This window comes from Sus scrofa, chromosome 14 (assembly GCF_000003025.6).
Source record: "Sus scrofa isolate TJ Tabasco breed Duroc chromosome 14, Sscrofa11.1, whole genome shotgun sequence".
Lineage (NCBI taxonomy): Eukaryota > Metazoa > Chordata > Mammalia > Artiodactyla > Suidae > Sus > Sus scrofa.
This window is the reverse complement of record NC_010456.5, coordinates 3,294,732-3,320,526: the sequence shown is the minus strand read 5'-3', so window position 1 is coordinate 3,320,526 and position 25,795 is coordinate 3,294,732. Positions and strand designations below refer to the sequence as shown.

Sequence of the window (25,795 nt, the reverse complement as noted above, 5' to 3'; positions counted from 1 at the left end):
TTCGCCCAGGTATTACTCACCCATAGCCACTGAAAAATTTATATGCAGCAAAAAGAATAGATTCCCAATTACGGGAGTGGTTCTAAAATTACAACTAGTGCCAGTTTAATGAATCATCCTGCTTCTCTTAGAGGATCGGCACATTAAAAAGAAGAAGAAAGAGAAAGAAGAAGAAGGAGAAGAACCACTGTCTTCTTCAACGTCTATCACAGTGCCTGGCACATGGTAGGCATTTGGTGAGTGTTTGTAGAATTAAATTAATCACAAGTCTAAGAGCAACTTTCTTAAATCTCCATATCTAAGTTACATTTCCACCCTAACATATATTGAGCTTAAAACACTGAAACAGCCAAGTTCGACCTAACAGAAAAATCATGCAATCTTCATTTCCAGGCTGGGTGTGGGGTAGGAATGTGATCGTGGGACCAGGAAGATACAGATAGAGAAGAGGGGGTTCTCACTAAAAGGAAGGGATTGCCCATGAAGCATTCATTTCAGAAGACACCCACCCTTGTTTCTGCTTCCACAGGGCATGGCAGTAAAAGTCAACGATCCACCCCACTCAGATATTTTTTCAGAAAGAATTCATAAATGGAAAGGTTAGAACATGTCTGCATTAGAAGAAAGTAACCTCTCTGGATTTATCAAGATTATATATGTCTGTGCAATACAATTCAAGGAAGAAATAGACACTGCGGTTTTTCAGACACTGATACCCAAGGACACAGGGATACTGATGCCCATCCCTGTCCCCAAAATGCTGATATCGTGAGAGTCTGACTTGGAGCAAACCATTTGAGATACATTTTTTTTTCTTTTTTTTTTTGTCTTTTTAGGGCTGCACCCGTGGAATATGGAGGTTCCCAGGCCAGGGCTCCAATCGGAGCTATAGCCAGCGGCCTACACCCCAGCCACAGCAACACCAGATCAGAGCCTCGTCTGCAACCTATACCATAGCTCACAGCAACGCCAGATCCTTAACCCACTGAGCGAGGCCAGGGATCAAACCTGCAACCTCATGGTTCCTAGTCGGATTCATTTCTGCTGCGTCACGACGGGGACTCCTATTTGAGATACAATTAATGATATTTGTGTATTTAAGCCAGACGCACTCTGTTCTTCAGAGAAGTAAATGTATACCACAGAAGCTGTCGGATCTTTGCCAACCCGGACTGTGTGAGGAGAGACCCTCACCGTGGCCACCAAGAGTGCGTATGAAACAGCAGTTTTCACATGAGCAGCCCTGGTATCTGTATTTTGTTCTGTGGTTGTTATTTAAACCATAACTGGAGCATGTTGACATACTTTCAACAATCTGAAACCCTATTAAGCTAGTCTCTGGAAAGATGCACTTGGAAAGCTCAGCTGTTGACTCAGATAAGTATTGCTATCACTTTAAATGTTTAATTTTAAAAGATTTTAACTATCCATTGATCATTAACTGGGGAACTGCCTTGCTTGCATACAAATCTGAAGTATCCATTTAAGGGACCAAATCTAATAATCCACAGCTCTACTCAAGTGTTAAAATAGTCACAGAGCAATCAAGAAAACAATTTTGGAGTGACGTCAGCATCATGGTGGTATGAGTCATTCCTTTCTTCTTTCTCCTTTGCTTTACAATGACTCTATACAACATCCATAACCATAATTTTTTAAAAAAGGATTTTTGCACAACAGGACATCTAAGACATCCATCGGTGTACCAAAAGTAGGACTGGATCATGGAGTAGGTAGCAGAACGAGGGAAGTGGTGGCAGAACTGGTGGCAGGAGGTGAAAAGGAGCTGGCTGTTCTGGAAGCAAGGCAGCACGACCTTTCTGGCAGAGGAAGTGGAGGCTGAAAGCAGCGAGTGGAAGTCTGCTTAGCCATGTGTGCCCCAAATGGAGGAACTAATTTCTCTTTGAGGGGACATTGCTGTGAATGGGAAGAGGGAAAGGAAGTGTAAATAGACAAAGGGAACTGAAGGGAAGTGTCTCCTGCTGTCTGTCCCCGGAGACAAGAGGACCACCCAAGGACCTCTGGGGCTCCACCCCAGAGGATATCTCTACCAGGCCAGGGGCACCCACAAAGCCACAAGTGCTAAATACATACCTCCTTCCAAACACCCTTCGCTTTTTTTTTGTTTTTTTTTTAATTGGCAATAGCCAATTCTGGTAAGAGAAACCAAAAACTTATGCCAGAGCGCCACCTTCTGGAAAATAAAAGGAAGGCTCCTACCTACCAACCTGTTGAATACTCAGTTATATTTTAAAAAATGTTGCTTACTCCAAATGTGTCAGCAGAGGCACTTTTCATCAAACACCATGAAAAGTCATGATAATACAGTATCACAAAAAGAAAATGACAATTTTCCAGCAGCCAAACTCACAGGCATGGAATATTATAATCTAACTGATAAAGAATTTTAAAATAACTTTTAGGAAGAAATACAATAAGCTACAAGAAAACTCAGAAAGGCAATATAATAATCTTAAAAATAAAAATAAGAAACAGATTAAAGAAAGATATTCAAAGAAAGAGATTAAAAAATCTCAAAAAGAACCAGACAGAAATTCTGGAGCTGAAGAACTCAATAAATGAAATAATGAATGTATAACAATGCACTGAAAATAGAGCAGATCGGATGGAAGAGAGAATTAGCGAGCTCAAGGACAGAAGTATAGAAATAACTCAGGTGGAAGAGGAGAGAGGACTGAGATTTTTAGAAAGAAAACCATATGAGAACTGTCTGATTCTTTTGAAAAGGCCAGCAGAAGAATGATGAGAATTCCAGAAGAAGAAGAGAGGAGGACGAGGGCAGAGTTTATAAATAATACGAAGTGATAAAATAAATAATAAGAAATAATACCTGAGAAATTCCCACACCTGGGAAAGGACTGAATATACAAATTCATGAAGGTGTTAGAATATCTTGTTATCTCATCACAAAAAGACCTTCTGCAAGACACATTTTAATGAAGCTGTCAAAAGTCAAATATAAATAAACAATTTTAAAGGCAGTCAGGAAGAAAAGGTATCAACCTACAAAGGTACCCCCATTAGATTTCCAGCAATACTCTATCCAAAAGTTATTCTTCAGATATGAAGGAGAAATAAAGCTTTTCCAAGACAAACTGAAGCTGAGACAGTTTACCACCACTATACCTGTCTTACAAGGAATTAGAATATTGTTTTAAAAAATTAGAACAATATACCAAACCCTTAAGTACAATATAAAGATTAAAGGAAAAGAGCATTAAAAATGGCTATAGATACCACAATTTGGTAATGAAAACTCAGTATAAAAAGGGACAATTTCTGACATTAAAAATATAAAAGGGGAGGAGTAAAAAGAAGCTTTTATAGATGAATGCATCAGCAAAAAAGGGGCTATTTTATCTATGGAGTATTTTATGTAAACCTCATGTTAACCACAAAGCAAAAATCCAGAACAGAGACATAAACATTCCAAAGGGGGGGTGGTGAGCAAATCACCACTGAAAACCACCAACTTACAGAAGCAGACAGAAACAGCAGAAAAAAGAAACAATGGAGCAACAGAATAATCAGGAGGCCAAAGGTAAAATGGCAGGGGTAAATTCTTATGTATCAATCACCACCCTAAATGTAAACAGATTGAACTCACCAATCAAAAGGCAGAGTGGATGAATGGCTGAAAAAAACAAGGCTCAACCATATGCTCCTTACAAGAGGCTCGTTTCAGTTCTAAACACATATAGGCCCAATGTGAAAAGATGGAAGATGATATTCCAAGCAAATAGAGATGAAAAGAAGGTGGGCATAGCCATACTAGTATCAGACAAAAGAGACTTCAAACCAAAACAGGTAAGAAGAGACAAAAAAGGTTATGATACAATGATAAAGGAGCCAATACATCATGAAGATATAACAATAATAAATATCAATGTTCCCCAAACCTGAGCACTGAAATGTATAAATATTTAATAACAGATATTAAGAGAGAAAGAGACAATAAGAGCATAATTGCAGGGGACCTCAATATCCCCCTATCAGTAATGGATAGATCATCCTGACAGAAAATCAACAAAGAAACACTGGACTTGAACCAGACCCTGGGACAAATGGAGTTAATAGACATACATAGATGGTTCTATCCGACAGTGGCAGAATACTCATTCCTCAGGCTAGATCATATGATAAGTCACGAAACAAATCTTAGAAAACTCAAGACGACTGGAATCATACCAATTATCCTCTGATAACTGACTGCAGTGATATGAAACTAGAAATCCACAACCAGAGGAAAATGGGAATATTTACAAATATGTAGAAACTTAACAACACACTTCTAAACAACCACTGGGTCAAAGAAGAAATCATAAAATTAGTAAAAAATATCTCAAAACTATATTATGGCATGCAGCAAAAGTAGTTCTAATAGAAAAGTTTATAGCAATAAACACATTACGAAATTAGAAAAACCCAAATAAATGGCCTAACTTTATACCTCAAGGGATTAGAAAAAAAAAAGAAAAACTTAAGCCCAAAGCTAGCAGAACAAAGGAAACAGTGAGTTTAGGTATGAAAATAAAACAGAAACTAGAAAAACAACAGAAAGGATCAAAGAAACTAGAAGCTGCTTATGCAAAAAGATAAACATTGAAAAACCTTTAGCTATACTATGAAAAAAGTCAAATAAATAAAATTTCTAAATGAAAGAGAAGATATTACAAGTGGTATTACAGAAATGTATAGAATCATATTACTCTGAACAGCTACATGCCAATGAATTAGACAACCTAAAGGAAAGGGATACATTTCTAGAAACACACAACCTACCACGGCTGAATCAGGAAGAAACAGAAAATATGAAAAGACCAATGAGTAAAGAGATTGAAATAGCAATTTAAAAATCTCAACACAGAAAACTATAGGACCAGATGACTTCCCTGAAGAAGCCTATTAAATATTTAAAGAAGTAGCACCAATTCTCCTCAAACCTTTTCAAAATATTGCGGAGAAGAAAACACTTCCAAAATCGCTGTATGATACCAAAACCAGAAAAGGACAGCACAAGAAAAGTAAACTATAGAGCAATGTCCCCAGTGAACACAGATGCAAACATTCTCAAATGTACCTGCAAACTAAATTCAAGAGCACACTAAAAGAATTATTCACAAGGACCAAGTAGAATTATCCCTAAGACATAAGCAATAATGGCCCAACATATGCACATCAATAAATACAATACATCACATCAATAAAAGGAAGATCACATAATCGTTTCAATAGAGAAAGAAAAGGCATTTGACATAAAACAACATCCTTTCATGATAAAAATCCTTAACAGACTGACTATAGAAGGCCATATATGACACACCTATGGCAAAATTATACTCAGTGGAGATAAATAGAAAGTGTTTCCTCTGAGATCAGGAACAAGGCAAGAATGCCCACTTCACTAGTCTTATTAAATATAGTACTGAAAGTATTAGCTAGCGTAATTAGGCAAGTCGAATTAGGCAAAATCCAAATCAGAAATGAAGAAAATGTCATTATTTGATAATGAAATGATCAATATATAGAAAGTCCCAAAGAATCAGCAAGAAAAAATTGTAGAAATTAATCAACAAATTTGTAAAATGGCAGGATAAAAAGTCAAAATACAGAAATAAGTTTCATTCTTTTACACTAATGATGATGTATATGAGAAAGAAAGAAAACCATCCCATTCACCATAGCATCAAAACCAAAAAAATACCTAGGAATAAATTTAACCAAGGAAGTGAAAGATCTGTACAATTAAAACTACCCCACTGCTGAAATAAATGAAAGAAGGCACAAGCAAATGGAAAGACATAAACAAAATCAAAGATATTGAAGACACAAATGTTCATAGATCCAAAGAATTAATACTGCTAAAATATCTAAAGCACTATGGAGTTCCCATTGTGGCTCAGTGGTTAAAGAATCCAACTAGGAACCATGAGGTTGCAGGTTCAATCCCTGGCCTCACTCAGTGGGTTAAGGATCCAGCATTGCTGCAAGCTGGGACGTAGATCACAGATAGGGCTCGGATCCAGCATTGCTATAGCTCTTGTGTAGGCCTGCAGCTACAGCTCCAATTCAACCCCTAGCCTGGGAACTTCCATATGCTGCAGGTGCAGCTGTAAAAGTTTTTTAAAAAAAAATCCTCAATGAAAATGTTAGGGAAGAAGTTTACTATATTGGTCTTGGCAATAATGTTAGGGGCATGATGCCAAAACAACAAAAGAAAAAAAAAATCAATACATAGGACTACATCAAACTCAGAACCTTCTACACATAAAAAGACAGAATGACCCTGTGCTATGTAGTAAGTCCTTGTTACACTATTCAGTGCAGTGTAATAACCTATATGGGGAAAGAATCTGAAAAGTAATGGATCTATGTATATGTACAACTGATTTACTCTGACGTACACCTGAAACTAACACAACTTTCCAAGTCCACTCTACTCCAACAAAATTTATTAATATATATATATATTTTTTTGTCTTTTAGGGCCGCACCTGTAGCTTATGGAGGTTCCCAGGCTAGGGGTCAAATCGGAGCTGTGGCCGCCGGCCTACGCCACAGCCATAGCAACACAGGATCCGAGCCACGTCTGCGACCTACACCACAGCTCACAGCAAGGCCGGATCCTTAACCCAATGAGTGAGGCCAGGGATCGAACCCACATCCTCATGGATGCTAGTCAGGTTCATTAACTGCTGAGCCACAACAGGAACTCCCAAGATTTCTTTTAAAAAGAGAATTAGTCAACAAAATGAAAAGAGAACAGACAGAATGGGAGAAAATTTTTGCATACGGTATACTGAATAAGTGGTTAATAACAAAAATACATAAAGAAATCAGTCAACTCAACAACAAAAAACGATCTTGTTAAAAAAATGGAAAGAAGGAGTAAACAGACATTTCCCCAAAAAAGGACATCAAAATGGCCAAAAGACACATAAAAAGATGTTCAATATCAGTAATCATAGGCAACTACAAATCAAAATCACAATGATACATCACCTCACACCTGTTAGAATGGCTGTCATTAGGAAGACAGGGAACAACAGATGCTGGTGAGGATTTGGTGTAAAGGGAACCCTTACACACTGTTGGTGAGAATGCAAATTATTCCAACACTATGGAAGTTCATCAAAAAATTAAAAGTAGATCTACTGTATAATCCAGTAATTCCACTTCTGAGTAGATACCCAAAGAAAATGAACATAGGATTTCGACAAATACATGCACTCCCATGTTTATCACAGTAGCCGAGATATAGAAACAGCCCAAAAGACCATCGATGGATGAATGGATAAAACATATGTGGTACATATACACAGTGGAATATTATTTGGCCATGAGAAAGGAAGCTATCCTCCCATTTGCTCCAAGATTATGCTAAGAGATTATCAGACAGAAAAAGACAAGTAGTATATGATGTCACTATATGCAAAATCTAAAAAAGTTAAACCTGTAAAACTATAAACTGATAGTTACTAGAGGGTGGGGACAGGAGTAAGAGTGATGGTGCTTATCGATACAAACTTGTAACAAGTAGTAAATAAACCATAACGACCTAATGAATACTATAATGAAGATAGACAATAAAACTGTAATTATAGAATTATGTAATGGAATATCACTGCTTTAGCAATCATAATATATAAATGTATCAAAATAACACATTGTACACCTTAAACATACACAAGGTTGCATGTCTAATGCATTCAATAAAAAAGTATGCAATTTTATATTTTTCTGTTCATATACTGTTCACATGAACTACTAAAATACTAAAATACTATAATCATAAATCACATAGTTCCTTCCATAAATGTTGCTTCTATATAAGCTGCTTCACGGAGCAAGTGCTTAAGAAGTATTTCTTCAGTGAATAAATAGTCTATCTTAAAACTTTAGATGCATTTTTTATCCTGCGAGTTTCTTAATTTTCTCTCCTGAAAATTGGAGACAAAATTATGTATTTCCCTCTGTATTATATGACTGTGGAACAATTTAAAACTGCTGCACAATTTTTTTAAAAACTTGTGATGAAAGGGTTTAGATGTTCATTTGAATTTATAGGAATGTTTCTTCTAAAAGTCCATGTGACTTTAAAAATTTACACAATTTAACTAAAAAAAAATCCTATACTATCGTATTTGATTCATAAATATTATAACACTTGTTAACTTTTTAAAGACAAAACTTAGGTTATACAAGAATTTTTTACATGATATTTGGTAATTTGGGCATTTTCCTTTTTTTTTTTTTTTTTTTTTTGGCTGTGCGTGTGGCATGTGGAAGTTCCCAGGCCAGGGACTGGACCCACACCACAGCAGCAATGCAAGCCACTGCAGTGACAATGCTGGATCCTTAATCAGCTGCACCACAGAAGAATTTCAATTCAGGCATTTTCATCAGAAAAAAAGTTAAATAACTAACATATTCCAAAGCTAACAATTCACTGCCTTATAGTAGAATGAGAAAACAGAATACACATTTTTGCGAAAAAAAATGTGTATTTGGTGCTTCGAATAATCAGCTGAGGAGTTCCTACTGTGGTGCATTGGAAAGATGCGAGTTCAATTCCTGGCCTCGCTTGGTGGGTCAGGGACCCAGCATTGCCATGAACTGTGGTGTAGGTCGCAGAGGCAGCTCCCATCTGGCGTTGCTGTGGCTGTGGCATAGGCCAGCAGCTGCAGCTCCAATTTGACCTCTAGCCCAGGAACCTCCACATGCCATGGGTGTGGCCCTAAAAAGCAAAAAAAAAAAAAAAAAAAAAAAAAACAATTGGGGGTTTCAAAAAGCTTCTCTGACTACTAATAAAAAATTCATTCACGTGCTTTGTTGTGTAATTTGTATATTCGTCCCTCTGTTCCTCTACCCGCACCCTCCTCCCACTCTCTCATCTTAGTCCTTCTTCTCTTCCTTCTTTTCTCCAAGAATTTCAACAGGCAACATTTGTCAAAAAGATGTCCTCAACTAATGGCAGCAAGCACCATCAATCTATTCAAACCACAAGTATTTGTAAAAGACCCCTTCATAAAATACTATTTTTCTCATTTTATTGGAAGGGGGAGTAACAAGACAGTAATTTCTTTGTAGAGTTCCAAGAATGTACACAAAACAGATAGGGGAGAATTTTTTTTATATTATAGAATTTGGATTCAAATGACACTTAAAGGTTTAATGCAATTAATTCCTAATAAATATTCTCTGGTTTAAGCCACTGAGGTATACTGTCATAATACAGTACTGTCAATGTAATGTTTACTTCAAAATTATTTAAATTTAAATAGCGACAGTTCACTGAAAACTCATCTCTCTGCCCAAAAAATTTCCATAAAAAAAATCATTTTGTTTAATTGTTCATGTTTATTCAAAAGTATAGCCCACTGCTGTTACACAAGTGGAAAATTCAATCATTTTAGGAAGTTGTGTGTACATACATTTATCAAGTAAATGCAGAATCAGATTACTATCGAATAAAGCAGTGCATCCTTAGATATCACGTTAGATACATGTATAAAGATAAAACATCCATTGGGTATTCTTTTGGAAAGGTGCAACTCAACATTTCTTTAAAAATTTATCTGAAAAGGGTGTCTTCTTATATGTTTATCTCTATTAACCTTTCAAGCTGTGCTGGTATACTATACTCATGTCAAACAGAAGGCAAAATGTTTTAATTCAATAGCACATAGAAATTCAAAATTCACAGAATTTTCTGAATTATATCAGGTATGGAAATTCTTTTCTTTCATAAACCTGAATATATCTATACCATATAAAAGACTACATATAAGCATTATATGAAACTTAGAACTTAAAATTAATTTATGAAATATACAATCTGGAGTTCCCTTGTGGCACAACAGGTAAGGATCCAGCATTGTCACTGCAGCAGCATGTGTCGCTGCTATATGGCTCGGGTTTGATCCCTGGCCCAGGAACTTCGCATGCTTCTAGTGCAGCCAAAAAAAAAAAAAAAAAGATACAAATCTGCTAATCTCAAAGGAATTTCTATTTTTATGGAAAATGCATTATAAAATCCAATTGCATTCTATTTAAAAATCTGAGAAATAGCCAAATGTTTAATCACTCACAGAAAAATGCTGGTTTCAGTTATCAATCAGCAACGATAATGGTTGAAACATTCTAAGTATATTAGTAAGATGTTAAAAGCATGAATTAAATTGTGCCACAGCAATCCACCCAGGGCCTATTCATCATGATTTACAGCTACGATGGATAAGGTCCCGCAGACCATAAAAAAAAAGTAGATTACGCTAAAAAAAAAAAAAAATCCACATGCATAAATAAACTCATTCACCCATTCTAAAGTACAAACATACTTTCTTTGTTTAACCAAGAATACTCTCAATATCAGATGAAAAAGCACTGAATAAATAAATATGCAATCATATTAAAACATGAAATAGAAAAGATGACTTTTTTTTGAAGAGGAAAATTAGTTTCATGATTTTTGAACAGCATACCAAATAACACATTTATCTTCTACTGATCATCCTATTTGTAACACAATACTTAATCTCAATTTTTAAACAATGTCTAAGGTTAAATTTTACTTATTTCTCAAAGAGGGGTTTTATGCTCCCTCTTGATCCTCTCCACACAGGTGTTATTTAGATTTAGATAATAGTTTCTAGTTAAAAAGTTATTTTCCTTCAGAACTTGATTCCTACATTTCTTTTTACTTCTCGTATTACTGCTCTGCTGAAGTCAAACTATTTCCATTTCTTTACAGCAAATCAGTTAATATCATTATTTTTGGTGGTTTAAAATGTGCCCATATTTCTAGGTGTGGCTTTTTTTTTTGATTATTGTTTTCCATTCATTTAATTCAGCACATGAGCTTTCATATTTGTGTCACCTTATGAATCTGACTAGTATCCACGAAGACGCAGGTTCAATCCTGGCCCCGCTCAGTGGGTTAAGGATCCAGCATTGCCATGAGCTGTGGTGTAGGTTGCAGATGTGGCTCTGATCCTGCATTGTTGTGGTTGTAGTGTAGGCTGGCAGCTGCAGCTCCAATTAGACCCCTAGCCTGGGAACTTCCACATGCCACCACTGTGGCCCTAAAAAAAGGGCAAAACAAAAAACAAACAAAAATATCTGACAATCTGTATTGATGGTCAGATACTATACGTCTTAGAAGACTCCATAAAAAAACAGCCAGATAACAAGAAATATATGTTTCAGAGGCATATGGTCTTGATCTGGGGAGTCCTTCTCAGTTAATGGAAAAGTATATAAAACTGAAAGAACTTAAAGGTGCTGATCACAAGTTAATCCAAACACCTAAATCTGAAAATCTTTATAATTCAGAACATACGATATTACAGAAAGCCAAAACACGTCAATGTACTGTTAGAGTATCCATCCTGCACCACAGGCTTCTTTTAATGTTCTTATTTTGTAATACTGTCTTAATCTCACACTATTAGAAATGACACTTTGGATATTGGAAATAGCCAGTATAAATGCCTTTCCCTAAAATTGCTTATCTGGTTAGTCTGCCCCAAAGTCATGGACCAAAGTGGCATTTCTGATTTTACACTTGAGGTTAACAGGAGTAATGATATTGGCTAAAATTCACTGAGGACTTACTATATTCCAGGCATTATTTACATATATGAATTAATCTTCATAACAGGTCTGTGAGATGGGTTGTGGTTATTATTTATATTTTTAGAGATGAGGAACCTGAGACACAAAAAGTTAAGGAAATTACCCCAGATCACACAGCCGGCACTAACTATAGAAGCAGAATTCCAACCCAAACACCCCTCTCACAGCCACTCCACTGCCTGTCTGAAAGTGTGATTCATTACATTAGCACATTTAGTTGAATTTTATGGCTTTATGCTATTTGAAAGAGTGCTGTTGGAATCATCTTCATATATGTACCTCCACTGGGTCCCTTCTGCATAATTCTAAAAGAGAAAAAAAATTTCATTTGAAAATAGAGATATTCTTTAAGTGATAGCATGTGCATGTTGTCATGCCCTTGAGCGAGTTAGTCAGAAAAATTCCCAAAGATGATGATGGGTTTGGTTGACAATTATGACCAACCACAAACAGACTCACAAATCCCCCAGCCTGGGGAGACGGGGGCAGGGAGGGAGGCAGAGGCAGTCAGGTCTGAGGGCACAACAGGAGTTTCGTCTTGACCTTGCAGGTTCCTAGACACAGAGTCCATGGCTACCACTCCCAGAGGGGGCTCTGACCCAAATGAATTTAGCCTCATGGGTCCAGAGAAAGAACTGGACACCTGCGCCAGTGTGCAATGGCCACTTGTCCACCTGCATATCCTCTGCCCGGAGGTGCAGCCAGCCTTCCCCACCTGGACTAGATGTTGCTTCAAGCATCAACTGGCTTGTGGAAAATGTCAATTACATCCTGGTTCCAGGCACCTCTATTTCGGACCCTGAATGTGGAGCCTGGCTCAGATCAAACTTGATTGAGATCTCCCCAGATACGGTCATCTTATCTAATAACACCTACAGGAAGGCCTCCTCTTTGCAGTTTGTTGGTCTTTGTTAGTCCTATGACACCTAGTGTTTTCAACCTCTCCCTCACAGCTTCCTAGCAATTCTTTAGAATAGGCACCATGATTTTTATTAAAGCCTTGGGACAGAAATGATGTCAGGTGTTTTGTTACTGAAGTAAAATAAAACATTCCAAATCAGTCAATAGATCCTTCCACGAACAAATCAGCTGGCTGGGAGAGAGTTCAAGGAAGGACACTCACGTGAAAACCCTTTTTATTAGGCCACCTAAAAAAATGATTATAAAATGCCCAGTGGGACACCACAGGTCCTCCAAATACTTTCAAGATAACGTATTTCAAATATATTAATTCCTTCATTTATTTGGTATTTACTAAGTACCATCGACAGAGCACTGCAGGGACAAAGAAGCATGATTCTGTTTTCAGGAAGTTTAAAATCTAATTAAGGAGAAAGACACGTAACCAACCATCTGTTATATGAAGCAGATGAGAGCCTGAAAGCTAGTACTTTTCATAATAGATGTTAAACTAATTACCTAAGTGGATGGTGCATCTTGCTTTCTTGTCCACGTGATGCAGACGGAGCACCCAGTCAAGGATCAAGCTGCAATCACTTCCTGGCTCCACCCCTGGTCTGGAGAAGGCCACACCCTACCCCCATCACAGTTGCTGGGTAAGAACAGTCACAACACAGCTGACATAGTGAAAGTCAGATCTGGGGATCTTGCTGGATGTTTTGGGAAAGAGAATCATCCACTTTTTTTCTTACCCAACAAATATGTCTTAAGAACACACCACCTGGGAGTTCCCGTCGTGGTACAGTGGAAACGAATCCGGCTAGGAGCCATGAGGTGGCGGGTTCGATCCCTTGCATCCCTCAGTGGGTTAAGGATCCAGCGTTGCTGTGAGCTGTGGTGTAGTTCACAGACATGGCTCAGATCCTGCATTGCTGTAGCTGTGGTGTAGGCCGGCAGCTGTAGCTCTGATTGGACCCCTAGCCTGGGAACCTCCATATCCTGACGGTGCTGCCCTAAAACCAAGAAAAAAATTTTAAAAATTAGAATACAGCATCTGCCAGAACCACACCTGTGCCCTGGGGATTAAGGGTTGGAAAAACAAGAAAAAAGAAAAAGGAAATGTCTGCTTTCTTAGAGCTCAGCATGAGGGAATAAACAAATAAGGTTGTGCTTCATGCTTCAGGTTGATAAAAGCCAAAGTCCAAACAGAGGAAAGCATTTTCTCTGTTACTGTGACTGGACAGGTTGACCTTGGTCATGGAGCTGCCAGGCAGATTGTTATCAGGGCATTAAGCCAACGCAAGGAAGACAGAGCTGAATGATGAAGAGAAGCTGACCCGGATGGCGTTGCCTCACTGGATCCAACCTTGCCTGAAATGAAATGCTGTGAACCGACAATTTCTCCTTTTATTTAAGTCCCTTGCCAACACTCCAATCATTGACACTCTTTAACATTTGTTATTCCAGGAGTTCCCGTCGTGGCGCAGTGGTTAACGAATCCGACTGGGAACCATGAGGTTGTGGGTTCGATCCCTGGCCTTGCTCAGTGAGTTGAGGATCCGGCGTTGCCGTGAGCTGTGGTGTAGGTTGCAGACGAGGCTCGGATCCCGGGTTGCTGTGGCTCTGGCGCAGGCAGGTGGCTACAGCTCCACTTTGACCCCTAGCCTGGGAACCTCCATGTGCGCGGGAGCAGCCCTAGAAATGGCAAAAAGACAAATAAATAAATAAATAAAAAATAAAACATTTCTTATTACTCCACATATACTCAAAGAACCATTAAGTCCTGTTCTTTGGGTGCAGGGTCCTTTCTTCATTCTCACTGCCATCCTCCCACTTCATCCCTCCTACACCTGGGAAAGGGACTGACAGTGGAAGACCTCAGAGGGGATGGAGCCCGCAGGACACAGAGAAGGAGGAAGGGCACCTCCCTGGTCGGCCAAATCCTTGCGGTCATTCAGCATCACAGTCAAGGAGTTCCCATCGTGACTCAACGGAAACAAATCTGACTGGCATCCATGAGGACGCAGGTTCGATCCCTGGCCTCGCTTAGTGGGTCAAGGATCTGCCGTTACCATGAGCTGTGGTGCAGGTTGCAGACACGGCTCAGATCCTGCATTGCTGTGGCTGTCGTGCAGGCCAGTGGCTACAGCTCTGATTCGACCCCTAGCCTGGGGATCTCCATATGCCACGGGTGCAGCCCTAAAAAGACAAAAACAAAAAAAAACCAGCATCACAGTCAAGTCATCGTCCAGTCAAGAAAACGGAGGAAGATGCTCATGGATTTTCTGGGTCTGTGGATGCTGGAGGGTTGGGGAGGGAAGGCTTGGGTGGCGGAGCAACCCAGCTTCATCCCTCGAGAACTGGGAGTATGATGAATAGTCACACATGTCCTTCTCATATTAAAATGACGCTCGCCTTCCCACTCTGCTTGCTTCACCTTGCAACAATATTCATGAGGAAAAGGATCCTTTTCTCGCCAAACACGCAGCCTGTCTTCCAACAAGTGAATCCTATCACCTATAAGAAGAACAAGGGCTGCCACACCACAGTGATGCAAATCTCCCAAAGATCAGGTTTATGGGTTTCTGACAGTAGATCCGTAGTTCATCATAACAAAGAATAATAAATTATTATGATCGAAAACATTCTCACAATCTGGAAAATCAATAATGTGTTTCTTAACCTTGTTCAAAATAGACCATTTGACTTTCTTTAATAGGTATGTGACTGAGATCTGTCCATGCTACTGTGTTCTATGCCTGAAAATAATGTTTTCAGAAATGTTCCTTGTAACTTTAAGAAAGCAAAGAGTAATTTGGTGTTTGCTCCTTTAAACTCTCTTAAATATACTTCAACTCAATTCTATTCAACACATCCTCCTTCAGCACCCCCCCCCTTTTTAACCCCTTGCACACGATAGAAAAGGATGTGCTCTGAAATGTCAAGGCTCACAGATTTTCTCATCAGAACTTCCATGAATCAACACAAACAACATTGCAGAGAAGCCCAAGAAACACATGGAGCAGCTCACTAGCTCGGTGACATTACAAAGCTATTTATATTTTCTCTGTATGTTGTATTACTTTTTTGCTTTTGTTTTTTGCTTTTTAGGGCCGTGCCCATGGTATACAGAGGTTCCTAGGCTAGGGGTGGAATCGGAGCTACTGCCGCCAGCCTACGCTACAGCCATAGCAACGCAGGATCCAAGCTGCACCTGCGACCTACACCACAGCTCACGGCAACGCTCCATCCTTAACCCAATGAGCGAGGCCAGGGATCGAACCCGCAACCTCATGGTTCCTAGTCAGATTCGTTTCCACTGCGTCACGATGGGAATACTTTTAATATAGCAATGTCCTTGTTCTCAAGTGTCTAAACATCAAAGACACAGCAAATATAAAGCTATATGACAGATACTTAATTTCGATAATCTCCAAAGATTTGAACAGATGTCTATAGACATATTGTTTTTATTAAGTCAGCCAAATCTGAGACCTTAAAACAGTTAACAGTTCTTAAAATATTTTCTTCCATAATAGAAGTTTTGATTAAAATGGTTTCCTTGACCTGAATCAAATTACTGAATTATTTTCTCATGCTAATTGGATTCCCTTTATTATATCTACTGACCTTTAAATCAAAATCCTACCAGCCATTCCTAAGTACTATATTAACAGGAACCAGAACCTGGAAAGGCCTCAGAGGCAGGTTAAGTGTTGCCGGTTCTGATGGTGGCTGCATACCAATACCCTAGAACAAAAAATCACCTCAGGCCTGCCACGGCAGGAGTTTCCACTGGGGTTCAACTGGGGTCAGCGCAGGTGTCCTTGTATTTCTTGATTGCTCAAATGCCCAGAAATCCAAACTAGAGAATATCCATTTTGCATAGTAGCAAAGACGAAAAAGCTCAATCCCACATAACTGGATTGTCACCTAATCCAGTACATGCCTCTCTTCTAACTGTAGACAATGGTTTTTCATTCATTCAGCGACTCTCGATGCCCAACCAGCCAGGGACACAACATATGTGCACACAAACAATGATGATTCTGCCACCTCTCCTACCAATTCACCCCTCCTCAAACTCCTCAAAATAGTACATTGAGCTTAACTTTATCAAGCCCTTTGGTTGCCTGAGGATTTGTATACGTGAAAGTAAACAACGAATTACAACCTTGAGAACTGCAGGAGGTACCTGATTTTATGTCTCAAGACATCAAGGCATTCTTGCACTCATCCAAGCAGTAAATTCACTGCTTGTTCCTAAGCTCCGGAGAAATCTTCCACTGGGTCTTGAACACCCCAAGTAATGAACTGATACTGAATGCAGCATGTCCCTTAGGTCTAAGCCACAGCGTTAAGTGGCTACCGAGGCTATTGAAACTGCCACAGATTCTAAACAAGGCTCACCAGCCCTGTCCTTCCACAGCGGTCCAGCGTACATGGGACATAAAAACTCCTTCTCCACAGGGGACAACCACTAATGCAAGCAAAGGAACCACAAGTGATACGGTACCTGAAAGGCACATCTTAATAAAACTTAGGAACATGTAAATGTAAATATCTGATTTACCATTTACCATAACCCTAAAATGAACCATCTGAAAATACCACAATTGCCAGTTTAAAAAAAACAAACTTTGTTTATGTTTCTTTCTACGAGTCACCTATAACGGACACACCCTCCAGAAGTATCTTATCCTGAAGTACTATGGAGTAAAAAACAATAAAAACTGCAAGAGTTCTGGTTGCGGCTCAGCAGGTTAAGATCCTGACCAGTATCCATGAGGATGCCGGCACAAACCCTGGTCTCGCTCAGTGGGTTAAGGATCCAGCGTTGCCGTGAACTGAGGTATAGGTCGAAGAAGCAGCTCAGATCTGACCTTGCTGTGGCTGAGGCATTGGCAGGCAGCTGCAGCTCCGATTCAACCTCTAGCCTTGGAACTTCCATATGCTGCAGGTGCAGCCCTAAAAAGACAAAAAAAAAAAAAAAAAAGCTGTAATCCAAATAAGAAATATCATTTTTTTATTTGTAATTAACAATCTTGGAAGGAGCTTCTTTTTTAATCAATCCATCAAATAGGTATGTGTTTAAATAAAAAGTATACAATTTCTAATTTTAAACTACTTAAAACATCAAATGTTTTATGCTTCAATTATACTTCATACCAGTACATGGAAAATACCCATTTGTAGAAACTAAGGGGGATATTTTTCCTTTTGAATGAGAACCAGACTCCCTGTTTTGTTGAAAAGTAAAGTTTCCAGTGAGCCAGAAAGGAAATTTACTGTAAAGCAACAACCAAACTAAGCACTTACATTATCACACAACCTTATGTGTATTCCTACCAGTTAGGTGCAATCTTTGTTTCAAAGCATTATTTTCAAAAAGTGGAAAACAAAATACACATATGGAACAAATGCATGCCAAAGATTTATAAACTCATTAATGCTGACCTAGTAAAAGAGCATTTTGAGAAACCAGGAATTGACAAGCATTTATAAAAGAACATTAGAAGGAGATTGCTACTTCACATAAAAACTGACCAATGTCCTACCAGGCAATCTGGGAAAAAAAAAAAAAAAAAAGGTCAATTTCAGTGTCTAAACGCTAATAAAATAGTTAAAGACCAAGTCAGACTTGGGCGTATTCTAGATCATATGGGCCAAGTCATCAATGTTCCTGCCCAGTGTCAAAAGGTCACACTGTCATACCCTTGTTTTGCAGTACTTACGAGTTGTCTTAGCACATAGAATTTAGCCTTACGCCATAGAACTCGAACTGGAAAAAACAGGTATGATATTTGGAAGGAACATGTTACATATGGTCTAATACCTTTCAGAAACAGGCAAACCTAAATAATATAGTTTTTAAAAGTTATTCAATGTGAAGCAACAGGCGCCTAAAGTGATCAGCATCCCGGCAGGCCACAGGTGGCAGGTGGAGTGAGGGAATTTCAGGAGCTATTCCAAAGAACTTTGCATGTTGAAGCCAAGCCTTCAAAGGCTCTAAGAAAATGGGGAGAGGATCCAGAGGTTAAGTTCATATTTGTTTTTTCAGGATTAGAATTAGAATTACAGGTACACCCAGGCTCTATTCATTCCAAATTGTTTGAGTTCGTTTATACTGTTATATTCAAATTCTGATTTTGATTTAATGGAAAAAATTCAACTTAAAATTTGCTCAGTTAATTGAGATTGTGGTTAGTGAACATGTCCTTTTATTTAGTACTTTTGAATGATTATTTTTCCCCCAAATAAGCTCCAAGAAGCATATTTTGTTGAGCTCCAGTCTTCTCCCCAGAACACACTTTCAGGGTTGGGAGGGTCACCGATAATGTGTCTTTAGAATCATTTTGTTTATCTATTTGCATAAAGAGTCTCCCCAAATTGCACACGTTTCAGGGCCCCCAAAACCCAGCTCTATCCTTGCCTGTCACTGTGTGTTGGTAGTCACTTGGACTTTATAAGTTTTTTTGGACAAAGAAATGTCATTTTCTCTAAGTTTTCAAAAATACTCTGACCTCAGTATTGCTGGGAAGTTTATTCAGATATGATTTTTTTGAGGTTTAACTGTTCTCAAAATTTTTAAAAATAGACTTTTAATTAATTTATTTGTGTTTTATTAACATATAGGTGATTTCAAATATGACTTTTTTAAAAGGTCTGTTTACTAGTCTGTTGAAGGGTCTTTCCAGAAAGTCCAAGTTCCAGTGCTTATTAAAGCACTTCTCTCTATGTTCTATGCTCATTTTTTCTCCAACACATTTCCCTGCATCACGAATGGATTCCCCGGTTCGTGCACCTGCTCCAGGGGCACATCCTCTGACAGGCTTCCTTCCTAAACCAGGAACATATTACATATGGTCTAATGCCTTTCAGAAATAGGCAGACATAAATAATTCAACCTACATATGCAACCGAAATACTGACATTTTCTTTTTTCTTTTCTTTTTTTCTTTCTACAGACACATCCATGACATATGGAAGGTCCCAGGCTAGGGGTCAAATAGGAGCTGCAGCTGCAGCCTACACCACAGCCACAGCAACACCAGATCCAAGCCACACCTGCAACCTACACCACAGCTGGTACCAATGCCACTGTGTAAGGCCAGGGGTTGAATCTTCATCCTCACAGGGACATTGCTGAGTCCTTAACCCGCTAAGCTACAAAGGGAGTTTCATTTTTTTTTCTGACATTTTCTTATTCAGATTATATATCCCTTATTCACCTCCAAAGATCTGAAAATTCATAAAGAAATAACAGATTCACGGGGACAATCCTGAGGACAGAACTTACTCTAGACAAACACAAAACACACTATTGAGGCAAAGAGAAGCCTGAATCAATGAAAACATCAGCAGGATTTTAGTCCATATTAACCAAAGTGAAAAATTCTTTATGGACCATATTGTCTTAGCTCAAATGGCATTACTTGAGTTTGATTATGTGCTCACTTAGCAATAAAGTATACTAATGATACTTAGCAAACAATTACAAAATCTGTGTCCATTGAAATGACAATATTTTTTTTCTATTAATTTTTATTGACATCTAATTGACATATAACACTATACTAGTTTCATTTATGTAACATGATTTGATATCAGTATATACTATGAAATGATCACCACACCACTTAACGAAATGACAAGATTTTTTGAAAAACAAAATACTTGAGAAGAGACATATAATAAACACACTATTAGACATTCACTTAAATAAATTCATGTGATTTTATGCTTCTTAGAGGTTGTAACATTAATGTTCAGTTCCTCCATTTTGCATGCATATATTTTTATACTAAATCCTTAAGGTTAATCATGTTATTGGGTTAGGATAATTTATATACCACAAGTGTTTCACTATTATACAATACTATGCATATAATTTTTATTTTAGAAGAATAATATTGTGTGATAATTTCTCGTAGAGGACTACACTAATAAGCTTTCATTAAAAATGACAGAGTAACACTTTAGCACATAAGGAAGTCAGTGCTCCAATGAAAAAGAAGGTTCAAATCTAATACAGATCTTCAAATTGAGCTGGTAAGGTATGTATTGCCTAGATCAAGCATTATGTATTAAATGAGGTTATGGGTTTGTTTCCATTGTTGGTCAATAAAAGGAGTTTGATCTGCACCCCAAACCACGGGCAGAGACCTATCACTCCTAGAACAGTGATTCAAACTCTATGCCCCACCTGTCATGGGCCAGAAATATCTTTTTTTTTTTTTCTTGCAACATGAATTGCACTTTTGACAGAGGAAGGAAACAAAAGGAAGCATCTAGAGAAAATTACAAGTATTGAGATTTAACCAAGTGGGAATGAGTGGGTCATACTCACTCAGTTGAATCCCTGGGTCTACAAATGTCATCATTTATATCAAATAATCACCATCGATGGCTGAAATGTCTAACACAGGCTTCAGTCCTTCTTTTCAGTGGCGAGTGGGGATGGGGAGGACAGCAGCTACTAGCCATAGCCTGCACTTTACTCATATGAGGAAAACAATTCAGCGGAAAATTAACTTCCAATTGTGTTGTTCCTAAACCAAGAAAGAGTGAACATGCAATCCAGGAGACAGATTTACAACACTAAATATGCAATCAAAATCCTGACATCTCTTGGGAGTTCCCATTGTGGCTTGGCCGGTCATGAACCAAACTAGTATCCATGAGGAAGCGGGATTCCATCCCTGGCCTCGTTCAGTGGGTTAAGGATCCAGCACTGCTGTGGGCTGAGGCATAGGTTGCAGACATGGCTCAGATCCAATGTTGCCGTGGCGTGGCATAGGCCGGCAGCTGCAGCTCCAACTCAACCCCTAGCCTGGGAACCTCTATATGCCAGAGGTGCAGCCCTAAAACAAACCAACCAAACAAACAAAAAAAACTTCTTATACAAATTATATCTCTTCTTCCTCCTCAAAGACCTGAAACTTTTGTAAAGAAATAGTAAGTTCACAGGGATTATCCTAGAGCAGAAAGCTACTGGCTTCTTTCATTTGTGGTTCATGGTAGCAAGTAAGCAAGCCATCCACTGTCTCCACAACTTCTAGACAACAGGACACTAGCCTGGGATCTATATTCTAACTTTCCTCTTGAGTTCCACCGAAGAGAACAGCTCCATTAGAATTACACTCTCACCTTGACTAAATACAAAGGGTTCTAGAAGGGAGAACCAAGTGGTGGTTCACAATCTTTCAATATCAGGTCCTAGGCCATATTTTGGTCCTAGGCCATTCAACTTGCTTTATCTTCAGAAAGACAGAGAATATAGAGAAGAAGAAGAAAAAAAAAAAAAAAAGCCTATGCTTTTGGCCATTTAGAAACATGACTCTCCTTGTGCAGAGGCCTCCAGACTCAAAATTTTCCATTAATTACAAAGATTCATGTCAAAACCAGTGTGATCTCTGAGATGTTAAATGGTTCACACAAGTCCTGTATCTTGAGAGGATGTCTTATGTCAGAACCTCACCCAGGCGGACCCCTCAACCCCCATCTGACTGATTGACTATTGAAAACTAACTGTAAATCTAGTAAAAATGTCACTGGATCCTTTGAGGGGAAAGATCTTTATCTTTTTAAAAGTTACGTGCAGTTCTCATTGTTTTCTTATTGGGGCTTAAGAATATTTCATATTTGTTAGTTTTAAAGTCTAATCTGAAAGGATCATTTGAATTCTTAAAATACTCCTTAGGAAAAAAATGGTGAGCCAGAGAAAAGTTGATTAATGCTGATATTCATGATTTCTTGCTCATAGCCTTGAATCCATCCTGCTGGCAAAATTCCTCTTTAGAATTTCTCAAATGATGAGGCAGGACTAAAAAAAAAAAAAAATCCTTCTACCTTGACGTAAGTAATAAGTTTCAAATATATCTTTGAAATACCTTGATTATATAGACAGAGACACATGTAAACAAACACCTCCCAAATAGCCAAGAGTTAAGGAAAAACCCAATTGATCAAATTAGCTAATGTAGCCCATAATGAGATTCATTCACCATTACCTCTACTGCTGCAAACGATACTGTCAAAGGAGATTGCCCAGAAATTTTCAAATGCATTTTGTGTGGCATCTATGCATCCAGTCTGCAAAGTCATTTAAATACATACTTGACACTTGGACAACTGTAAGAGCCATCTTAGTGGAGATCTTGGACTCGACTCTAGCATCTAAAATGTTCTTAGCAATGCATACCTACACAGGTACTTTTAACTTACTGAACTTTTAATAGGAGTACTAAATGGATCTAAATAGAGGCTGAAAAGTGAAAACTAGCATTGTCATTTGAAGAGTCAGCCAGAGACCCAGACTGACTGAGCTTAAAGACACATCCAATTCAGACAAGAATATCTGCATGGATATTCAGACACAGAGCATCTCAGAGCATGTGACTCTTACAAAGGACGGTCAGTGTGTAGGACCTGATAGCTCTGGGCACTTCAGGAAATAAAATACAAACAGAAAATAAAGAAATATCAAAACAACTTACCTTGATAATATTCTGTAATCACAACTAAGGAAACAAAAAAGGCAGCATAACACTCTGCTTCCCTTATACGGGAAGGATTTTCAGAGCTACGTTTCCTTTAAGTAAGAGTGACCTCCAGTGACTTTTCAGTTGCACCTCAGTGTACTATGTTAAATTATTCTCCAATTCTTTTATACTACCAAACCATTTAGTACTAGCCATTTTTAGCTTCTGAGCAAAGTGACAAATGCTCTACTGCAGGACCTAAGGATTTTATGTAAATGCCCCATTTCAATTAATTCATGGAAGTTGTGCACAAAGCTAAATTAAAAATTGTGTCTGAAACACAGGGCAGTATGAGCTTAGAGGAGACTCAGGCTCATTTTTAGGAGTGACACTCACACAATAAATGAGCTAATACTAAGTTATGACCACACAAAATCATCACAGCCTCAGGGCATATATGGATGAATGTGTGAAAGGGTTACTTCATTTGTATGAAATGCTTTTCACTCGAGCACAAACTTCCTGGTGATGGCAGAGTCCCCCCCACCGACCTACTCCCACCCCCACCCCCACCCCTGCACCAGCCAAATCTGGATACCCAGCAGCAAGGTGAGTTCCTAATCATGCCTACTAACACTTTCTTGAAATGCATACCAGCTTGCCCTACTCCCTACAACCTGATTTTTCAAAAATTCGTAAAGGGGATGGAGTGGGAAGGGAGTGCAAGGGGGGCAGGGGGCGGGACGTTCATAAAACCCTGCAAGGAAAGAAAAGCCTTGTGATGGAGATTTCAATCTAAATAACACTGGGAAAACTTTTTTTCTGATTTCCAAATTAAAATGCCCTGAGGTCTGCTTAATCCACTTGGCTAGCGTCTTTAGATCAGACTCATAGTGCTAGCCCAGAATTGAGAGGTTATTCTGTCCTCACTGAACCAACAAAATCAGAAACAACAGCATATCAGAAAAGACAAGCAGGTACACTTGCAAATAAATCTGAATGGCAAGTTATGTTTTTCCTTTAAGCAAAACCCATCTACTTTTTTAAACATTTATTTTATTGAGGGATAGTTGATTTAACAATGTTGTGTTACTTTCTGCTCTACAGCAAAGTGATTCCGATATATATAATATATGCTCTATATATTCTTTATCATATTATTTTCCATTATGGTTTATTACTGAGTATTGAATATAGTTCCCTGTGCTATACAGTGGGACCTTATTATTTATCCATTTTATATATAGTTTGCATTTGCAAATCCCAAACTCCCAAAAGCCCTCTCTACTTTGGAGGGGTCTATTCTTCACCGTAATTTTGGGGACTATCCAGATTACCCGTCTGGGGTCTGCTGCCGAGCCCGCGCTGGCAGCGCCTGAGTTCTGGGTACGCGATTCCGCAGAGCGCCAACTGCAAACATCTACGCTAATGCAGGACCCGGCCAGGTCAGCCAGCGACTTCCTTTCTGACATAATTCCTACAAAATACATTTACACTAAAAAAAAAAAATAAATGACCACATTGGCATGCTCCTCTCTCCTCATCCCACGTTATTCTCTCTCAGGTCTCTATATCAATATTCTCATGCTAATTTTAGGTTTTACTAGAACTTGAGCTTTCTCAATGACTATTCAAAACAACATAGGATTCAGCTCACAGACAAAAAGGAAAAAAAAAAAAGTCAAAACAGGCTTTGTGTATTCTAGACTTGACAAGTGGAAAAACCATTCCAAACCATCCTACCCAAGCGTTGGGACTTTCCGATGTTTTTAAAATGCCTCATTTTCAGAAACATGCCAGCGATTCCATTTGTAAAAAATCAGTTATTAAACACACACACACCCCGAAATTCTATGTCGTTAGTGTAAGTTTTAAAAGATTTGCTGTACTCACAAGTATTGCCTGCTGCTAATGTGCTCCAGGGCTGAGCAGACAAAAGAGCGAGCATCCTGAGAAAGGCTCCCGCGACAGGGTCCATGTTCACAGTCTCCTGGGCTCCCCCACCCCAAAACCCAAGGTGTCCAGGCAGCTGCTCCGAGCTGGAGGCTGCCCGATCCCTCCCTCTCAGGGTCGCCAGCGCTCCCTCCTCCTCGCTCTGCGAACCCGCGCAACCGGCAGGGCGGGAGCCCCAACCTGCAGCCACACCCCCACACCAACCGCCCACCCGTTCCCGCGCTAAGAGCTCCGCGCGGCCCGGGCGCCTCTGGCGGTGGCGGGCGGAAGTACGAGTCAGATCGGGGAAGGCGGTCACCCTGCGCTCCTGCAGTTGCTGGGAGGACGCTCTGGATCCGCGGTCCTAGTTCCTTCACCTGCAGTTTTCCCACTCTCGACAGATGAGCCGTTTAGTGAACTTTCGGGTGAGGAGACCGAGCTTTACCGCGGTGATGATGCTTGGGCATTAGCACTGATGCTAGGAAAAGTGTGATCATTTTTTTTTTTTTAGTTGAAAAGAAATTAGACCAAGTAACTAGTTAGGTTTGAAGAAAATATTTGCATGCATTGAAAACTATTGTTAAAAAGACTGTTTCTGTTTTCTCAACCCGTTTAATGATTCACATTAAAAAAAAAAAACACCCTAAAGAACATTATGATGCAATTCACTTCAAAATATGTGTGTATTAAATCATCACATTGCACATCCTAAACTTACACAGTATTATATGTCAAACTATGTATCAATAAAAGTGGAAAAAATTTAAAAATTAAGAAATTAATTGAAAAAACCAACCACACTTCTGCTATAATGCCAGCAT

At 38.9% G+C, this 25,795-nt stretch overlaps 1 protein-coding gene across 4 annotated transcripts in view; it reads right to left on the bottom strand.

Annotated features, from left to right (window-relative positions):
• LOC102166958 (contactin-associated protein-like 3) overlaps positions 1–25,197 on the bottom strand; it is a 205,491-nt gene extending 180,294 nt beyond the window's left edge. For 2 of the 4 annotated variants that reach the window (XM_021072823.1, XM_021072825.1), the window contains exon 1: positions 24,936–25,192. In XM_021072823.1, coding sequence (XP_020928482.1) covers positions 24,936–25,020 — 85 coding nt within the window. In that variant the 5' untranslated portion in view covers positions 25,021–25,192. Of the gene's footprint in view, positions 1–24,935 lie in introns of all 4 variants that reach the window. The other 2 variants (XM_021072824.1, XM_021072822.1) reach the window with 2 other exon arrangements.